Source organism: Ictalurus punctatus, chromosome 11 (assembly GCF_001660625.3).
Source record: "Ictalurus punctatus breed USDA103 chromosome 11, Coco_2.0, whole genome shotgun sequence".
Classification (NCBI taxonomy): Eukaryota; Metazoa; Chordata; class Actinopteri; order Siluriformes; family Ictaluridae; genus Ictalurus; species Ictalurus punctatus.
Window position 1 is genome coordinate 19,636,429 of NC_030426.2, and position 21,869 is coordinate 19,658,297.

General features: G+C 38.9%; 1 protein-coding gene across 1 annotated transcript in view; it reads right to left on the reverse strand.

Moving 5' to 3' along the window:
• alg6 (ALG6 alpha-1,3-glucosyltransferase) overlaps positions 1–19,675 on the reverse strand; it is a 22,866-nt gene extending 3,191 nt beyond the window's left edge. Inside the window, exons 1-13 of the mRNA XM_053683650.1 lie at positions 19,437–19,675; positions 19,227–19,311; positions 18,060–18,149; positions 17,757–17,845; positions 16,844–16,926; positions 16,697–16,765; positions 16,439–16,620; positions 13,297–13,432; positions 6,982–7,067; positions 5,841–5,925; positions 5,669–5,739; positions 2,991–3,059; positions 1,581–1,776 (exon numbers count right to left, since the gene is read on the reverse strand). Coding sequence (XP_053539625.1) covers positions 1,581–1,776; positions 2,991–3,059; positions 5,669–5,739; positions 5,841–5,925; positions 6,982–7,067; positions 13,297–13,432; positions 16,439–16,620; positions 16,697–16,765; positions 16,844–16,926; positions 17,757–17,845; positions 18,060–18,149; positions 19,227–19,311; positions 19,437–19,518 — 1,323 coding nt within the window. The 5' untranslated portion in view covers positions 19,519–19,675. The remainder of the gene's footprint in view (positions 1–1,580; positions 1,777–2,990; positions 3,060–5,668; positions 5,740–5,840; positions 5,926–6,981; positions 7,068–13,296; positions 13,433–16,438; positions 16,621–16,696; positions 16,766–16,843; positions 16,927–17,756; positions 17,846–18,059; positions 18,150–19,226; positions 19,312–19,436) is intronic.
• Between the last annotated feature and the right edge of the window lie 2,194 nt (positions 19,676–21,869).

Consider the following 21,869-nt stretch of genomic DNA (forward strand, 5'->3'; position numbering starts at 1 on the left):
ACCTCAAATCATGGTGTGTGCAATTACTTTTCTCGCCATTCCCACGTATGTGCCGTGAATTTCCTGATCAAATTTCCCCAATTCATACTCGATAAGAAATCAGTAGCAGAACCCAACAGGACGTAAACTGAGTGTAATCACCAAACAACTGCAGCCATACCATACATCAAAATGGTCGGCTCAGTGAGGAGAATTGCATTATGGGGAATGACAATACCCTTGATTCAATGTGCAGAATGCATTATGGGTCACGTGGCGTCACGTCGCCACAAAACTGACTGTTACCACAGACTGACATATGATACAACAAAATGCTTGGCAGACAATTACGTTTTGAGTATATTAGTGACATAATATGCACGTCACGTGCAGGTTAACCCCAAAAATAAGTGGAATTACAAAACTAACGCACCATGGACATACATTAAAATGCTTAGCTCTATAAGGAGAATTGCTTTATGGCTATTATAATGACGTGATGTGCATGTGAACTGACTACCATAAAGCCTATTATATTAAAAACTTGAGTTAAATACAACCATTATGGCTATTGATAGAGGTCAAATTGGTCATGCTTCAACAAGCGCGTACATACAGGTATATCTACTGACTGGCATGTGCAACTGCATGTCAGTGTCAAATTGTGCAACACTCTCATTTTCTAGTTGTAAATTCCAGTTGCATTTTTAAAATGGTGACGTGGGCCGTGGGAGCTTTTCTAGCTGGTCATGTGATTTGTAAAAACATGGGAAACGCCACTTTAAACATTTCAAGTACTGACACCTAAGCTATTATGTGATTAACTTTCTAACAAACATTCACTTTGGTGGCATAGTCAAGACACTGGGGGGAAAAAAAAACAGACAGAACTGGTGTGCACTGAAGCATTTGTTAAAAGGGAAGAGTTTGACACAAGAGAAACGCGTTCGTTATATCATCTAGAGATGGTGAGAAACCTGACACTGAGAATCCCCCATCTGTGGCTGGGAAAGCAAAATTATCTGTGTTCTCTGGGTAGGAAAGATGGCATACTCTCTCCCCGTCACTCACAGTCACCAACACCAACCACTCTAGGTTGTCTGCAAGCTTATGTATGTGGAAGCAGGGTATTTGGTGCTTCCTCCGAATGTGATTGTATGTCCTGTGACGTAGCATGAGCAGAGGTTCAAAAGATAGGGTGGCTTCATTTGGAGGAGGAAGCTAGCTTTACCCTCCTCGGTTGGTAGCTGTTATGTGATAGTGGACAGCTATTATAGCTGGGTCGGAACTGGAATGTGACCAAATGAAAATCTGGTAAATGGGGAGAAAAAGGGGCAATGAAAAAACACAGAAAAAGGACCTGTGACTGTGCCGTCTAACCAGAAAAACGCTTCAACGCGTCCAGAGGAATTGGTCTTATGTTGCATATCCCCTTGCACATTTCGTGGCCGCATGCTGCCGTACGGCCTCTCTCTGCTTTCTGTTGAAGTTTTTCCTACTATGCGTCTGCCAGATTTCACTGCAAGCATCTCACTAAACCACCAATGGTAATTACTAATCACCCTAAATACATATTACAGTATTTGTGTTTTGTTACTTACTGTGCATTTGATTAGCAGGCTGAGGGTGTGTTTGGAAAGGCAATACTGGGTGCGTTTTTGACACGGGCCCAGTCTGAGCTCCTCCTCTGAGGTCCTTTCAAGAGCCGAGAGAAGATATACACTGAAGTAGAGGAAGGCCAGTGAGGTCACCACATAAGGCAGGAGCAAACCATCCTTCAGCAGTAAAGGCAGCATGCTACAGGACAAATTAAAACAACAGCAAAACAGTAAGCTATAAAAGATACAGCATCTGGTCTAAAGAGATAAATTGCATAAATAAAAAACCTGCAAAATGCTGTGCAAAGTCCTGTGCGTAATTTAGCCATGGCATTAGGCCTGTCACTTTTAGAATAAAATGAAGAAAAACTCCACTGTATAAGGCAGTGTGACTCAGTGATGGGTTCATGCCACTGAAACAATCCAAGATTTCATTGCTAAACAACATTCTTCAGCAATTTGTAAATTTAACCATTAAATGTAATACAAGTGTGTTTGAGACATTAAACTTCGCAACAGACTGTTGTTTCTATGTATACCCTACAAATGTTCACGCTAATTGTTTCTTCATGGAAGAAAACTGGATTACACTCGATAACAAAAAGTAGTGTTATTCAACAAAAAACATTAGCATTTAAGGAAACTGCCAGTTTGAATCCATAGCATGCCGAGCAGTGTTCAGACAAAAGGCTCTTAGTTAAATGGCATGTGGATTATGTCGTGATGTGCATACACTAAACCGTGTGCACAACAGTTCCTGAGCAGAAAGTACACAGGGCAAACGTATCTATTTATTATATTGCCTGTTGTCATACATTATAACGTACAATTACTGTGTGATATCAATCCTAAAGTACTTAAAACTGCACCTTTAAGAATTATTGTAATAATACAACTTATACTACTGTTCTGTCGAATTCTTAAATCTGACTGGTCAGAAGGGGTTGATTAATTTTCTATAACAGCAGCTCAAACGGTAGGCAAATCACATGTTTACATTAATCTGGTTCTAATAGGTTATTGTTTATATACATTCAGTTGTATGGCAAACACTACACTTAAGGAGTAGAGGTATGTTATAACGTTTTAACATTTTTGGAAGGAGTCTCCAGTGTCAGAGTTTTGTAACCGTCAAAAGTAAAGTAAAGCTGTAACTTTCCACAAGTCTAAGCGGGGAGGACGTTGAGTTTTGCAGTTTCTCTGTAGCCTGACAAGCTGCACGACTGTTTATAGCTTCTATAATGTAAGTGATAACAGGAAGCAACTTGTTTGGTGCATGTTCAACAACATTATATGTAACTGTAAATGGATAAAAAAAAAAGTATGATGTGTATCAGATACGCAGAACTTGCCTATTTGTTTGTGTCAGCCTGTTTTCCATTAAACTTTGACTTTTTAAACCCAGCTGCTTACCTGAAAGTGGAAGTCACCAGGAACCAAGTGGCCATTAATGGAAGTTCATTCATCAGAAGGCACACTGGCCTATAAATAAAAAAAATGTACATTTATGAAACAAACTGAAACAAACAAAAGGAGTTAAAAGCCTGAGCTGATTATGTCCCGTGGTTGATCCACGATGCTGTACAATGCTCCCAGTCATAAATCTCATCTATTTCTTAAAAGAATACTCCAGTGTACTTTTAAACTTAATCTCCATCTAGTACTCCACCATGTCTAGCATAGGTATGATTACGACAAACACATTTCCATTATAATGGAAGTCTAATAGCAGTTGTTCTGTCAATAAATGTTTCAAATATTTGACTATATAATGCAAACTAAAAATCATACAGATTTAGAGTTTAATATCCATCCATCTTCTATACCGCTTATCCTTCTTCAGGGTCACGGGGAACCTGGAGCCTATCCCAGGGAGCATCAGGTACAAGGCAGGGTAACTCCTGGACAGGGTGCCAATCCATCGCAGGGCACAATCACATACACATTCACACACCCATTCATACACTACGGACACTTTGGAAATGCCAATCAGTCCACCATGCATGTCTTTGGACTGGGGGAGGAAAACGGAGCACGGGGAGAACATGCAAACTCCGCACACACAGGGCCATGGTGGGAATCGAACCCCCGACCCTGGGGGTATGAGGCGAACGTGCTAACCACTAAGCCACCGTGCATCCTAGATTATTCTATATTCATGTGCATGTCATTATAAATATATAATATATTATCTTTCCTATAGTAACAACTCACTTGTATGGCAGACGTGTCACATCATAACGTAAGTGTAATACAACAGATTAAGATAATGTGTTATTTAACGACGATAAAAGTATCATCATCGATATAGTAAAGTTTTGTGTTTATTTTATAATGTACATGGATGGAAGGCGTCTCCAGCGCCACAGCGGTCATGAAGGACAGAGGAGGTTGCACTTTCAAGTTTCTCAGTAACATGACGAGCTGCATTTTTTTTTTTGTCTTTATAACTTCAAGGGAAAGAATAGGAAGAGAACTAACTTTTCTCGCAGACACTTGTCTTCCATAACATTAAATTCAACTATAAATGGTTAAAATGATGTAAACATTGGTCAACCTCCTTATAACAACAGGAATGACACAATTCGGTGTGTGCTGGTATTGGAAAATAATCCACATCACCCCAGGATAGGATTCTTTTCCTATAGTGGCACGGCCTGTCGTGTTTTATTCATTATATGTTGCGTTACGATCTCTGAAATACCATACAAATAAATTCCAACGAGGCAATCTTTAACAGGCGCACACACAACCGTAAACAAAAAAAGCATTAAACACACACTGCGCTTGTGTAAGCTGAAGTGGAAAACACATCTGACGGCAAAGCTATTATTAACTAGAAAGGGGCTTGTAGGTACAACCTCCCCAAGCCCTCATCATTGAGCCAGTAATTACAGCACACACGTCTGTGCTCCTGTTACACCGATGCATTTGCCCTAAGATCTGATCCCACACACACATGCGCACGCGCACACACACACAGCACTGTGGCCCAGAATGTGTCCCTCCTAATCCGGTGACATGCATTACTGATTGATCTGAACAGGTGTGTGATATAACTCAACAGTTAATAAAGCAACAATCTGGATAATCTATCTTAATAGATCAAGGAACATCTGTAACCAAATATATCATACTTTCTATAAATGGGGAGATAAATGATTCCGAGACATTGTTAAGGGGAGTATGCAAACCTTCTACTTCTCATCAGGTATAGTTATGATTTATGATTAATGATTAATAGGCAGGTATACAAATCCGTCAGTTATTCCTATTCTTCTTCTTCTTTTCCATGGCAGCTGTCATATGGATGACGTATTTACAAGAGCACGTCATAAACTATTTTTAAAGGCTTTGAGTTACTTGATATAGTAGGAGACTTCAGGTTATAAAACAATCAAAGTTCTCGCGAGACAATATCACACACGGGTCATACACATCTTGATGCCAGGAGTATTCAACTAAAATTCGAGAAGGTCTAATTCTCATAAAAGTCCTTGTTTACAAAAGGTCTGGATGTGCGATTAACATGACTGAATGGTGACTACAGTTGCCTTTTACAGTTTAACCATTGATGATCAAATAAGACTAGTCAATTCAAAGTGGTTATGTTTTGTAGTTGTGCTTCATGGACTTTGAATAGATCTACATTGACCTGTTCCCTTTTTTATTGATGTGTTTGTTTGTTTATTTATTTTTTTACAAGCTGCATCACAAGCCATCTCATCAGTTTGCTAATCGGACCACAGAGGGTAAATGAAGAGTGTCTCTAGCACTTCAGCTAGTCTCTGGTCTTATAATGTGCCTTCAGATAAATATCATTTAGAGAAATGCATGGGATTGGATAAACCCATTGGATAAAAGAGGATCTGCTACAGAAGCCAAGCTGGATCATGGTGAGAAATATAGAGTAGCTGATCTTTTGATAGTTTGTTATCTATTGAATGACTCAAGTGCAGTATTTAGATTTTTCAGTTTTGTCTAATAAAATACTTTGCTGGGTCTGTATCCGGATCGCGGTCAGTCACTTGAGCACCACTGCTATAAATCATACTGTAATACAATAAAATAAGCAAAATGTGCAAACTTACAAGGCTGGCAGCAGGATGGACTTCTCATGGACTTGAAAGGAGAAGAGGAAAAAGGCCAGTGAAGAGTTCACCTATAGTATAAAACCATATATGGTTAGATCATAAGTGTATAAAAATAAATATGTCAACAAATTATAACAAGGAATTGAAAGAAGACACTAACAATACTTACCAAAGCCAATTTAAATTGCAAAATTGTGGGTTTGGTCAACAATTTAATTGACGAAGGCAAGATGAATAGGAGAGTCAGAGCAAAACTGGAAAAATAAATAATAAATAAGAGTCAGATTCTATGTTAGCACTGGATTTTCTGACACATGTACAGAGCTTGGGCAGTGGACAGTGTTGCTGCCTCACAGCTCTGATTACATTTGATCTTCAGCTTGGTTTACTATCTGTGTGGAGTTTTGTATGTTCCCCTAAAATTCTCCAGTTTCCTCCCAAAACATGCCAGTAGGTTGCTGCTAAAATGTCCCTAGGTGTGACTGACTATGTGAATGTGTGTGTTCATAGTGCCCTGCATCCCATCCAGCGTATTGCCAATCTCACACCCAGTGTCCCCCTTATAGGCTCAGGATCCACCACGACCTTGACCAGAACAAAACAGTTACTGAAGATTGATGGATGAATGCATATACAGAGCTACAGAAACCGTGAGTGAGTAGTTACATTTTTAATAAATGCTCAAGGTCAACAAGACTGGAGCTATGCAATGGATTGAATATGCATTAAATACTGGATCGTCTTGACGAGGACTCCCTGATCAATCAAAACTGAGGTAGCTCAGATTGACAGGTAGGTGGTTCCATACAAACAAACTTATTTGAGCGACATTCAGGATTTTCTTAAACGTGTGTAGGATGAGTTCATCCAAGACTTTATCAAAATATGGCCACTTTTAATCTGGACCACATAATGCTAATATCACCCAGCAACAAAAGCACAAATAATCCAAGGCCAAGTAATCCCAGGGATTACCAGCTGTAAAGAAAATGCTGCCTTTGTGTCTAAAATAGATTTACAGATTTAATCACACCAAAGACTTGGACTCTATTCACTCAAACAACACCAGAGAATCTGGCAAGAAAATCTCTCAGATAGACTAGTTTTAACCTCAGAGAGCTAAACACATCTCTTTGTTTAGTCAGAAATCTCTACCAAGACCAGCTGCAGATATCATTGTTTCCAAAAGCTCACAGAGATCATTAGGGCTTGATAATCTTCAGCGCACTCAATCGTAATGAGGACTCCAGAAGGTGCACTGAAGGCAGAGAAAGGATGGATGGTTGGTAAACGGATGGAAGAAGGATTACCTGAGGAGCAGCTGAGTATCTCTGGACAGCAGGGTCTTGATCTTTATCAGCACGTTCAAGCTGCACCATGTGTTAGCCACTTTATCCTACACACACACACACACACACACACACAACAGGACAGTTAAAATAATTAGAAAATAATTTTCGTGTACTCTTGTTTATATATACTACTATGTTAATAAATGGTTTCTAATCAAAAGTACAATGATATCTCGATGATGTGGGGCTTCAAAATTTTCCATTAGTTACCCCAGGACTTAAATGTGTACAGTAATATCCTGGCTAATTACTGGAGCCATGCAGCTTTTTATTCCAGAACTTTCCATTGACATAACACATTTGGTCCAAGTTGACATTTATAGGCTCTTGAGTTTCGATTAAACCCATTCAAGAAATGTGCCCGGTCAAACTGACTATCCATCCATTCATTTTCCGCTTATCCTACGCAGGATCACGAAGGAGCCTCAGGGAACTCGGTGGGGGACACCCTGGATGGGGTGCCAACCCATCGCAGGGCAAGACTGCACAAGACCGCACCTGGAGATAACCCCAAAGCACATGGAGAACATGCAAACTGGTGGGATTCGAACCCCCAACCCTGGAGGTGTAAGGCAAATGTGCTAACCACTAAGCCACCGTGCCCCCTTCAAATTGAATAGATAAATATAAAACCAATCATAAATACAATAGCTTTGCTAAATGATGGTTTGTGATTTCCACAACTGTAACTAAATACAAAAATCAGATTATGAGGACCCCTGAGGTTCCTCACACCCCACTTTGAGAACTAGTGAGTCACTCTAATGACCTTTAATGTTAAAATGACTTCAGGAAACATTTCCCCCAAATATAGTTGACCGGTTGAGGCATGCTTCGCGTCTGAAACTTATAAACAAATAAACCTTGCAGGTTTCCATTTACCAAACCAAATGTTAAATCATTACACTCTTGTCTCAAACCATGTTGTTAAATAATCTCCACTAAACGTTCTTGTGTGATCTTCCAGAGCATTCATTTGCAAAAATGGACAAAACTACATCACACAGCTAAACCATAGTAGCAGCCATCTTGAAGCTGCACCACTTTTTTACTCCATGCATAGTTTGGTGTCACTCTATGCCACCTTAAGACTAGAGTAGAGCTGCAGGCTTAAAAGTTTAAAAGCAGAATTGCATGAAGTGATTCAGATGGCAATACAGATTCTATATGATTCATAGACTATTTTCATCCAAAAATTCAAGTACAAATATTTTTTTGTTTGATGAGGATGAGTTTCCTTTTGAGTCTGGTTCCTTATGTCATCTCAGGGAGTTTTCCCTTGCCACGGTCACCTCTGGCTTGCTCATTATAGATCTAAATCTACATGCGGATTTCTGTAAAGCTGCTTTTTGACAATGTCTATTGTTAAAAGCCTTGTGCAAATAAAACTGTATTAAATTAGATGCAAATTGTGTGTTTAAATCGTTCAAAGTTAAACTGGAATTGGTATGGCTTCCTTCCATTTGAACTTCGCTAACAAGACAAAAGTATAGAATTCCAGATGTTCCTGGTTAACTGACTACCCAGGGTTGAAATCTTCCTTCCTTAAATTCAGATTTATATGTTCATATATTTTGGAATATTTAATCTGCATCAGAACCAGATACTCCTGAAATCCCAACAGCTGTAAGTCATAGTTACCAGGTTACCAAATTTGACCTCGCAATTTGGCTTCTTTAAAAATACACTGCAACTTCTGAAGAGAAAGCAAATACCTGGCATTACTCTACGTAATCATTTCCCAAGTGCAAGTGCAATAAAAATTCCCCTGTGACATTTGTACCGTGAGGCTAGAGGTGACAAGCTACTCACTCCTGTCATGAGTTTCCCTGTCGAGCATATGCCATGTCAAAAAAAAAAGCTATGCACTTATTTGTAAACTCAGGCACATGGGTTCAAATGTGTGCGAGTCAGCTTGCGACTCCTCTTTCCGCATGCCATGCACATTCCTGTACTCTGGCCGCCCTAAAGCAGCGACCATCACATCATGGCCGCCAAACATTACTTGTGTCTATGTATGGATTTATAATTATGTTTCATCTAGCACGGTTTTCCTCTGAGGCTTTTAGCAGTTATGCTACACTGTGATTAGTAAAAGACACAAATCTGTAGTCTTGATTATAGGACACTCGGAATAGCGTCCACTTTGTGTGTGTATGTGTGTGTGTGGCTGAAGCAGACTCAATAAATACCCTTCTCATTGCGAATGTGAAAAGAAATTCAATTCTGTGTGTTTGGAATAACCTCCAATACACCACACTCCCCTCTGACCACAGAGTATTCTTGGATCTCTTCCGGTGTCAAAATGTGTGACTTGTGCCCTGTTAGAGAGCCAGCCTGTCTGAACTACGTGCCCCTGACTCCATTTCTATACGTGAGCAACTTGATGCTTGGCCGCAGTGACAACTAACACCTAGTATGTCCTGGCTGTCTTGCTTACATGGACATATACTATTAGTTCCAGCAAGCAAGCGTCACCCTCATGGCCTGCCTACACACACACGCACACGCACGCGCACGCGCACACACGGCCCCATCACAGACATACATTTAGAATGCTGTCCCCCAAATGACACATACACACCCAGTTCATCAGCTCAGCAAACGTTCTCCTTCACAGCCATCCGAGTGTCCAGGTTCGAGTTGCTCACACTTTGTGTATTATGTTAGCATCATGTCACAAGCAAACGTGTGATGGACACTAGTTTGCGAGCTGCCTCACAGCTCATTGACCGCGGCTCAATCCTGAGTTTGGGTAACCGCCCGTGTAGAGTTCCACATGTTCTCCCCTGTGTCCGTTTGGGTTTCTCCACTTTCCTCCCCGCTCCCAAAACCAGGCTGGTAGGAGAACTAGGTGACTAAATTGGCCCTAGGTGTGAATCAGTGTGTGTGCACCTGGTGATCGACTGGTGTCCCATGCAGGATGTATTTCCACCTCACGCCTAGTGTTTCTGGGACAGGCTCCGGTCCACCGTGACCTTGACCAGGATGAAGTTGTTACTGAAGAATGAGTGGCACCTCTACGGTAGGATCATTTCTCCCTAATTTGTGACTAATTCTGATCGGTTGAGGCAGGGAGCTTGTGTAACTGAAACCGTTGCAGCATAAATCTTTCAAGGTGTGACCCTTCTTCCAGGGGTTACAGAGTCATATTGCCAAGATCACCCTTTAATCTGACGGCAAACCCGGCATAGCTCTGCTGCTGCGCACAAGCAAAAAGCATCCAGAAACGGCTGATGTGCAGCAAGATACAAGAGCGAGAAGTGTTGAACTGTAGCTCCTCTCGTCACTGTGAGCATGAAATGCATGTTCATGTAAGGATTGTGGTAGATAGCATGAAATTGTGTTGGTGAAAAATAAACTGCGCGTTATAAACGGCGTATTATATTTTATCTTTTAATATGCGAAATTCATGCTTGTCTTTTACTGTGGAGAAAATCCGGAAAAATCTCAACATTTTAATACATAACACCTCGAGATCAGTGATTTAGAACCTTAGTGATGCTCAGATTTGGAAGTAGTAATCCTCGGCGTTGTTTGCATCCTATCGCATACTTCGCTTTGTCTCCAGTCATTCTGCAGTGAAATGCGAGACTTTGGTTTAGAGCTGCAACAACTAATCTAGAAAATCGATAATAATCGATTATGAAAATCGTCGTCAACGAATCTCATTATGGTCTGCGCACGGCACGGGGGAGATTTACTCACTACGTTACTTCTCTTCCGAAAACACGCTTCGGAGAGTAAATACTAAAGTTGTGTCCCAAATGAAGTACTATACACTTACACTATGCATTCTACCATCTAGTGTGTGGATTTTAGAAAGGTAAGATCATCTCAAATATGTCACTAGCGGGTTTTTACTAACCGGTACTATAAGCTGCTTCTAGGCGACAGCACATGACGTCATACGCACGCTAGCATTAGCAAACATCCAGATTCACGGACAATTACTTTCTTCAGTTTACTTTCTGTCAGCGTTAACTTTTATTCCCAGCAGGACCTCAGTTACCATCAGATGGAGGCGAAATCTTACATGACTGAGGAAGAAAGTCCCCTAAGGCAGGGTCGCATTTTATATTAAACACTGCGCAGATCAAATAGTTCTGCACGAGCACAAAGTTATGTTTATATCCAAGATGCTCTACTGTGTGTAAGGGGCATGGGAAACTGGTACAAGCTGCTTATAAGGTTTAGTTTAATTGAAGTTTATTGTCATTATATGCTGTATTTGTGTGCTTGCAGTGTAAATTCTGTCGTTTATTATAACGGAAGTGATGTATTAGTAACGAGGCCGCGTTGCTGATCACGCACAGTGTAGACGCATAATAGGAGCGCAAGTAAGATCTGTAATGTCTCGTTAAAACATTTTGATCAAAAGTAAACAAGTAAAATAATATTCCTCAAGGCAGTGAGTAACAGAAACCACAAGGTGCAGTGAAAGGGAGTTTTTATTATCAATTTAGGACTGTAAATTAATTTGGTGCTTTTTGTGCATCCATAAAAAATAACAAAATCTTATATACAATATAAACTAAAATAAATGAAATATATATATATATATATATATATATATATATATATATATATATATATATATATATATATTTATATTTATTTTAGTTTATATTGTATATAAGTATTTATGCATTATTTTTTATGGTTGCACAAAAAGCACCGAATTAAACTGCAGTTCTAAATTAATAATATATATTCTGGTGTGTGTGTGTGTGTGTGTGTGTGTGTGTGTGTGTGTGTGTGTGTGTGTGTGTGTATTGGGTTCTTTTCTGTTTTGGACAAACAGTTTTGTAAACTTTTAGTCAGAAGTTTATATTTGTAACACTCAGTCTGTGGATATTATTTTAAATCCCCCCGCCATAAAAAGTGTACTGAAAGTTTGGCCCGCCCCATCCGATTAATTGAAAAATAATCAGCCAACTAATCGATTATGAAAATAATCGTTAGTTGCAGCCCTACTTTGGTTTAGTTTTTCAGTTGACAAGCACACTGGCAGACGCCTATGCGACGGCCTGCACATGACGCCTTCACAGATACACTGATGCAGAAGTAATAATCCAGGCCTTTGTTTGGCCAAACTGACCCATGCTGTCTCTTATAGACCAAATCCAGTTCAGTGTTGTCTTTGAAGTTGTCATTATCATGCAAAATAATTCAGGTGGTTTTATTGAGGTAATCTGTATTGTCTATATCGAATATACTAATACAGGAAACAAGTGAAGCTGTTTCATCCATGCATTTTTTAAGAGGTCATTTAATGATAATTAATCAGGAGGTGGTTAAGTGAAAATGCGCGCCAGACTCGAAATCCTAAAAACAAAAAAAAAACGTAATCATCCAGCACAAGACCTAGGATGAGTTACAGGAAATTACCACGAGGGCGTCTGTGAACTGAAGCCCATACAGGAAATAAAACCATATGTCCTATTTATCCTATAATAAGCTGACACCATTTAAGCAAGCTGATTTAAAACTGTTGTCCATTCAAACTGAGGATGAGATTCTTGGTCAAATAAATAGAAATACAACCATGAGCAAATTACCTGTAGACCCTCATAAAGTGCAGAGAAAGTGCTAATAATCAGACTCCGGTGTTTAAAACAAATATTCCACCTAATCCATAATACTCCAATGGGATTTGATATACTATTCTCATGCTCATAAAATAACAATACATGATTACAAAACTATCCTGGATTTTGAGTGTGAAAACCATGATATGTACATTTCTGTATGCATACGTACATACAAACACACAGATATTCTACATTTGAATTGGGATTAGCATTTCTCAAGGGCATTTCCTGTGCGACCTCGCATTTGAAAAGTTAGCTGACAGCGCAACGCAACATAACAGCAAAGCGCCAAATCACGCCGACGTGCTGAAAACACCTGCGTGTCCTCTCGCAGTAAATACGCCATATTTATACACGCTACTTCCTGCACATTATGATAAAGTAAAACACACAACATGGAAACGATGTATAAATGACACCGTTCAGCATTTCGATCTTTCATTTGCCTTCGGTCTATTCCTATTATTTGGTCAGCTTGTCAGTTGTAGCAAAGTGCTCTCACCACATAACTGTGTACTATAGTCTCTACGCTCTATATGACAAGTATGACATGTAGGTTTGTAAAACAATGAGTTCAATAACACATGCAATGAACACTGAACTGATGATCAAAAGGAAACCTGTTCAAACAAGACTGGGCTACAGTGAAAGTGTGAACCTTTTGAGATCGAGGACGTACCTCAAATAAACCGCGGTCGACTGGGAACAAACGATGCAGAACCTGCAGGATCTGCTGTGGGTCTGACAGGAAAGGCAACCAGCAGAGTGCAAACGTCACCAGCACAGTCAATGAGATCTTCACCAACAGAAGCAGCCTGCAAGAATAAATTAAAATAAATAAATAAATAACAGCAGAATAAACAAGCAGCTCAGTCAAGACTTCTTCTGACAATTAAAACCAATTAATGCTAACTTAGCCATATAAAGTCCTCATAATACAAAAATAGTATGGGAAAGAGAAAGAAGTCTCAAATCTGACTGGACTAAAGTCTATGACGAAGTTGTGGCTACATAACAAATCGCAGGTTTACAGTATATTAATGCATGTGTTCTAATGCGTTATTGTTTCTATAGTTACGATGTACAGGGACTGGCATTGTGGATGCTCCACATAAACATCCATCCATTTTTTTGTTGCTTATCCTATGCAGGGTCGCTGAGAGCGTGAAGCCCATCCCAGGGGAACTCGGGGCACGAGGCAGGGGACACCCTGGATGGGGTGCCAACCAATCGCAGGGGACAATCGCATAAAAAACTCTCATACACCCATTAACACACTACGGACAATTTGGAAATGCCAAACAGCCTACAGTGCACATCTTTGGACTAGAGGAGGATTGTCTATGTAACATTTATGGAAGAAGTCTCCAGTGCCAGAGATTTGTAAAGCTGGTTCTTTAGGTTTTCTACCACAGGAAAGTCTTCAGGACCGAGGCTTTGCACTTTCCTTGTAACATAACAAGCTGCATTTTTGTATTATTACCTGCAAGACAGAGAAATAAAACAGGGAACGATTGTTTATAGCTGCTGTAAGGCAAGTGATAACTGAAACGGACATTCTTTTGCAGACAGGAAATGTAACTATAAACTGATCAAAAGTATGATGTGTCGTTATTTGATAAATATTAGCTTTGGCAAACAGATTGGGTATAAGAGGAATAAAACATTTTGGAACATAATGGGATAATAATCAGTGGTGAGATGGTAACTGTAACTCCGCTTCCACCAGCCAGTCATTGATTACTTTCCTAAAACTGCAAACCCCATCATGTTTTATTCCTTATAGGGAACATGGTGTAACAGACAACTACCGCTCCTTGAGAATGTCAGCAATGTCTTATATCCTTAAAACGTTTCAGTTTGCTGTAGGCGTGTCTGCTTGAGCTGCTGACTCTTCTCAGCTGTAGTGGTAAGGCTGCACACACAGGCATAGCAGGGAGGGTAGAGCATGGTCAGAGGGTCATCTGGACATACTTTTCCAAGTAATCTAACCCAACAATGCAATGGCTACCAAATGCCTTTGGTGCACTGTTACTATATCAACAAATGTAAAGTGGAAGTGGAAGGACCAAAGCTCTACAGTGCATTAAAGTATTCTCAGAATTTACAGCTAGGAATGCTGTCTAAGGAGTAAGTAATAGTGGTACTATAGTCGCGGACTGATTTCTAAAATTGTACATAATCTATTGGGCTAACACATGTCTTGTCCTAAATGTAGTCGGTCATTTAAATGATTTCCAATCCCAACTTCTGGATCATGCACACCAGCAGTAAGCGACAAAACAGGGACTACATAGAAGCATACTACAACAGTTAGTTCACTAATTTGATTGGTCGAGCAGCGTTCCAAGAGCACTTATATTTAGTATAACCACACAGGACATTTCACCGTGTGTATCTGTCTATGTTCGCCACAGAAAAGTCCACTTCCTAGTTCGAAACTATTACTACAGTAGTGTTAACTACATCATCAATGGACGAGGCAAAAGCTAATTTTCAGGAATATTTAGATTTTTTGATTTAAAATATGAACTTTTGATTTAAAATATGAAAGCTCGTCAGATGAAGATACATAATGAACAACATAACATACAAATGACAGTGTGGCATTGCTGGCTGTTTTGCATCATCAGCCAGCACGTTCACAATATTCTACAATATGAACGTTTATTCATTAATTATTCTTTGTTGCTCATCCTCTACTGGGAACTGTGCAATATTCCGTTTGTGTCTTATCAATAACAACATAATGTAGCACTGCTAGCTGTTTTTTGCAACATCAGCCAATACATAAATAAAATTCTGCACTATATATATGTATATATATATATATATATATATATATATATATATATATATATATATATTATATTATATTATATTATATTATATTATATACATACACATATACACACACACACACACACACACACACTTATTACTATTTGTTGCTCACCCTCTACTGGGAACTGTGCAATATTCCATTCGTCACTTATCTGTATATGAACGAGGTGTTACTCATCTGTATATAATAATAATAATAATAATAATAATAATAATAATAAACTTTATTTTATAAAGCACCTTTAAAAGCAGCTTCTCATTTTTCTATTCTATTCCTATTTAATGTGTATTCTTTCTTATCTGTTTTTTGTGTAATTGAGCTGCTGTAATGAGGGAATTTCCCCAGTGTGGGATCAATAAAGTTTAACTTATTTTATCTTATCTTAAGATGAAATGTAAACAGGGATGACTATTTTGCCAGAAGCACCTTTAATGGAAATGTACAAATCAATGTGTGCTAGCCAGTTACTCAATATTCATTTCTTGTTTATAGAACTGTTGTATAAAAGTAATATCGCACTCGCAACTGTGTGGTTATACTGAATATCGACACTGCTGTGATTACCCACGGCGTTGTGCCTATGGCTGAATCACATATTCAGTATAACTACACTGCACTTGTGTGATATCGATTCATTATAAAATATGGACGTGGACCTGTGATGCTTTGGGGGTGTTTTGTGCGCTATTGGTTGAAGGGCTCTTGTGAAGATTGCTGGCACCATGAATTCTGCTAAGTACCGGGATATTTCAGCCTAAAACCTGGTTGCCTCTGCCAGGAGGTTCAGACTTGGCCATTCAACGATATGATTAGACAAACATACTTCCAAATAACAAAAACAGTTAAAGAAACACAAAATCTTTGTTTTGCAATCTCAGTCTCCGGATTTGAACTCTACAAAACACCTGTGATCTGAACTAAAGAGGGAAGTCCACATGCACAAATTTAAGAACACACTTAAAACACACTTACTTACCCTTTGCCCAGAAGGCCTTGTTTAATGCACCTGCCTAAGAGGTAGCAGAAGAAAGGCAATGCATGGTACAGCTCCATCTGTTTGTAGTTGAGAGCCAAGGTGAAGGCCAGAGATCCAAGCAGGTCCCGACCCAAACCTAGTCCCACTACACCCAGCAACGCCAAGCCTAGACTCACGCTGTTATATCTGACCACCAGAGGTTAAGGCTTGCTGCAAACTGCTGCTGTAATAATTAATGAAAAAGCCACACGTTAAAGGATATTGAAAATGACCAAAATCGATTAGGATGAGTCCCGGATAAAGTAGGATGCACAGAGCCGTGGCAGCCTTGAAAAGAAAACACAATATTGATCACAATGAACTGTATGATTAAAGCAGTGATTAAAGGCCAGACAACCAAGTTACCTTCTTTTTGTAGGATCCTTCGCTGAGGTAGAAGCAGTACAGAAGGACTGCTGGTATGTATATCAATATATCTGAGACGAGAACTGGGGAGAGGAAAGTCATAGGAACATCAAAACACAGGAACTAACTTCTTTCGTGGACATGCCACAATATTAAGTGTATCGATATGTAAAGGAATACAAAGTATGACGTGCTATTCATTAATAAATAAATAAATAAAAATGTAATCATTGGCAAATTTCTATAGTTTAAGGCAAATTAAACACTTGGGGAATGTGGTTTTACAGAAAACGTTTTAACTTTTTCACACCACCCTGTCTTTGATTATCCTATGTTTTATTCCTTACAAATTCCTCACACATTTCATAACAATACATAAGGTGTTGTAACTAATCAGGGTATCTGCAAATATCCTCAGAGTAAACGTAATAAGTTTTCAGCGTTATTTCTAATGTAATTAGGGCACAGTTGCACTGGTGACATACCTGATTTCAAAGGAAATTTGTCTGGCTGTTAATTACACTGCTAGACAAGACGTACCTCATTCACCAAAGGTTTTAGCACAAAGGTATGTAGCAAAGCAACAGAGCAATGTTTCTGTTCGGCCACTATTTGTTGAATTTCCCGATACCAATGCTTTTGTCCATGTACACAGCTCATATTAGTCCAGTTTAACACAACACACTACCTACTTTCACTAAATGTGCATGTGTCACGATGTAAAATGGTTTCAGGAAACAGAATTTCATCTGAATTCAAAAGTATTTCATATTTATTATGGCTTTCAATTTGTAAAATGTAAATTCTGACTAGTTTTGTAAGACTTGCAGATTCCCTAACGGCCACTAATACCGAAAACGTACTTGTTTTTGGGTCTATAAAGCATAAAACGCACATGAACATCCGTGCTTACCTGTAGCCCTCATGAATAATTTATGAGAGGCGCTCTCATATCCTCTGGAACTACGCAACTCCACCCATGCAGGATTAATCAGCTTTGCACTACACACAGAAAAATCCCAGCCAGTCATAAACAAATCAGCGTTGCAATTCATTTGTGTCCATAGCAACATGGTCTTACACGTAGAAATTCTTTACTAGTATGAAATATTATGAAGGTTAAGTCATATTATGTAAATCCACTCCTCGAATTTGTACACGTTTTTTCATGACCTCAGGTTGTTCACAGGACATTAAGCTCAAGTATTAAACTTACACATGAGCACATAAGAGACTGTGGTAGGCTGTTAGTGGAGGATAATCCAGGCCCCAGTAGTTCAGGTCATTGTCTGTAGTGTTGAAGTACCTTTGAGAGTGCAGAAAGAATATTATAGCGTCATGAAAACAGTGAAACTAAAATTGTTCTTATCATTATTATATCACAGCACTGTTGAATTCTCGAATTTGATTGGTCAGAAGGTGGTGATTAATGTTCTGTAACTGTAGCTCTGACAGTAGTGCCAGCTGTCATTGATACAAATCATAGGTTTATATTAATAGGCTTCTAATATTCCTTTCTAAAGTAATAACTCATTCATAGGGTCTTGTATGGAGTTTCCAATGTCAGTGCTTTGTAACACAGGTCAGTATGTTTCAGATTCAGGAGGGTCTTCAGGACAGAGGACTACTTTCTGGTTGTCGGTAACATGGCAAGCTGTGTTTTTGTAGTATTAACTTAAAATAAGGTTGGCACAGTGTGCAGCATTGCTGCCTCACAGCCCTAGAGTTGATCCTACGCTCAGGTTACTGTCTGTGCGTTTGGCATGTTCTCACCATGTGTGTATGGTTTCCTCCCACCTCGTGAAAACATGCCAGTAGATGGACTAAATACTCGGAATTGCTGCTAGGTGTGAGTGAGTGAGTGAGTGCGCAAATGTGCATGTGTGTGTGTGTGATACACTGTAGTGGACTTGCACCCCATCCAGTGAGTATTCCCGTGTTCCTAGGATAGACTCCGGATTCACAGTGACCCTGACCAGAATAAAGTGCTTACCAAAGATGAATGAATGAACTTCAGAAATGGGGGGAAAAGATAAACTGGTGAGGGTATGATTGTTTATAGTTGTTATAACATACGTGACAACAGGAACAAAAGCGTTTCTTGGACGTTCATATCATTAAATGTAACCATAAACAGATAAAAAGTAAGGCGTGTCATTCATTAAAAAATTAATTAATAAATAAAAATGTAATCATTAGCAAACTGTTGTGATGTAAGAGGAATAAAAACACTTCAGGACATGCTACTACTGGAAAAGAATCAACTTTGTCATGGAATATTTTCCAATAAGCATAAGCACTGTTGTGAATTATTATTATTTCCTTACTTAACATTTATATGAATTAATAAATAAATAAATAAATAATGAATGAATAAACCAACCATTCCTGAACAGGGAGATTGTACGTCACTTCCTGCCAGTGCCTCTGGGCTTCATAATCCCCAAACATCGGTGCTTTGCCAGCGCCTGTTTTTTGTAACAACAACAACAACAACAACAACAACAACAACAACAACAAGACTTTAATACCGAGTTTAATGTTACTCTTCTACACTGGAGTTCATGTTTAATCCACTGCTCGAGCTACTGACCTGAGTAAGAGTTAAAAGACACGGCCCATCTCGCTGTTAGTGCAAGCAAAACACACAGTGAAATAAGGCTCCAGTGCTCCATGTCTGGTAGCCTTGAAAATGCTATGATTCAAAACCATTAAGCGCTAAAACCGTTTTAAATCCTTGGAAGTTTTCCTCGACTCCACGCTGTAGTCACCGCTTCCTGAAACAAACCACGTCAGCACAACGAGCGCCTCAGGTAACACAAACCTACATCTCATAAACACACGGACATTTTCCACCCCGATGACATGAAGATCAGAAGGGGCGGTGACTTGCGCAAGCGGCGCTTAGTGATGACGACACAAACTGTCAGTTTAAAAAGGGAGTAGATGTACGTTTAAAATCAATGCACTCAGCCAACAGATATAAGAGAAATATATATATATATATATATATATATATATATATATATATATATATATATATATATATATATATATATATGACACACACACACACACACACACACACACACACACATATATATATATATATATATATATATATATATATATATATATATATATATATATAGGTCTATGTATATGTACATAGACACACTGTATATATGGTCTTTGTTTATTTATTTATTTATATTATACTTGACACGTGACGATAATTAAAGGAGTAGTTTGGTCCAAAATGAAATTCCCACGAAATGACCTCAAGTGTAAGCGATGAATAAAATAACAACAGCCCCACTGTTAGTCACTAACCGACCAAAAAGGTGGCTCTCATGTCACACATTTTGCAGTGTTTTAAACGTGTATGAACAGAATTATTTTGTCCATGCTGCGGTTTCTCGCTAGCACTACCTGCTGGACAATAACTCCTATATCTTCTTTAAATCACAAACCTTCATGGCCGAACAACATAAAAGAAACACTTACTATACAACTGTAAAATGTTTTAGCTCTGAAGTAACTCAGTCAGAATGATAAAGACATCCAAATAGCTGATAACAAGCATATTAGTCACATGTGTCATTTATAAAGAAATCTCATAATCACTCACGTAATTTGTGTCAAGTTTAGGCACCATAAGGCAGATTTTTTGTCACTAAAACAACAGCAATCAAATATAATAATGGCAAATTCAATTCAATTAAGTTTGAATTTTGTATATCGCTTTTAACAATAGACATTGTCCCAAAGCAACTTTACAGAAATATATCAATTCAGGATATAGATTTTAAATGTATGAATTTATCCCTAATGAGCAAGCCGGAGTTGCGAAAGTGGCAAGGAGAAATTCCCTGAGGCGATATGAGGAAAAAACCTTGAGATGAACCAGACTCAAGAGGGAACCTATCCTCATCTGGGTGACACCAGATAGTGCAATTATAAATAAACAAATCCCTTCTATAAATGTGCTAATATTTTTTGGTCAAATAGTGCAGTTGTGTAACCAGGAAAATTCATTTTCCTAGTTAAGAAAGGAAAAGTCTGTTTTGTTGAACTTATCCACTATTCACTGATGGAGACTTGAGTGCAAAACTGTTTGTGGCAATTGCAGTCCTACAGCTTTCAACGTAATTGTAGTCTTAAGCCATCACAGCATAACTGTTCATATAAATTAAGGTCCAAAGCCATCTTTATGGTTTTTAAGTGGTACCATCCTCAGTGGAAATCTCAGTGATCTTTAGGCTGCACCATGTGGGGCCATCCTCAGCAACAGCATGTGACTTCCAATTGGTGAGAACTCCAACCAGAAGTAGGGCATCAGGATGGATCAGGCAGGTCCGGAGAGCAAATATCTGCCAAACAAACTCTTTAAAGATTAATAGTAATTTTTAGTTCAGTGAGATGGAGAACTGAACTATTTCCAAAAGTAACATGATCTAATGGGTTTTCAGTACTATTCCTATAATCCAGGCATGTTAAAATTTTGAAAAGAAAAAAAATAAATCCAAATTCACCACTTAACGTGTTTCCATTTGTTAAATAGCCTACAGTGGTTGGTCCATAATGATGTAAAAAAAAAAAAACAAAACAAAAAAAAACATTTTATTAGTGCTATTTCATATTTGCAGTGGGCCCACACAGTGAAATTCTTACTTTTATACACTCCTGGATGTTGCATCAAATTATGCAGAAAGTAAAAAAACACAATATATACAAAATATACAAGATATATACAATATATCCATCCATCCATTTTCCATAATGCTTATCCTACACAGGGTTTTGGGGGAGCCTGGAACTCGGGCACAAGGTGGGGGACACCCTAGACGGGGTGCCAACCCATCACAGGGCACAATCGCACACCTATTCACACACCAATTCACATACTACAGACAATTTGGAGATACCAATCAGCCTACAACACATTTGTTTGGACTTGGGGAAGAAACTGGAGTACCTGTATAAACCCCCAAAGCACAGGGAGAACATGCAAACTCTGTGCACA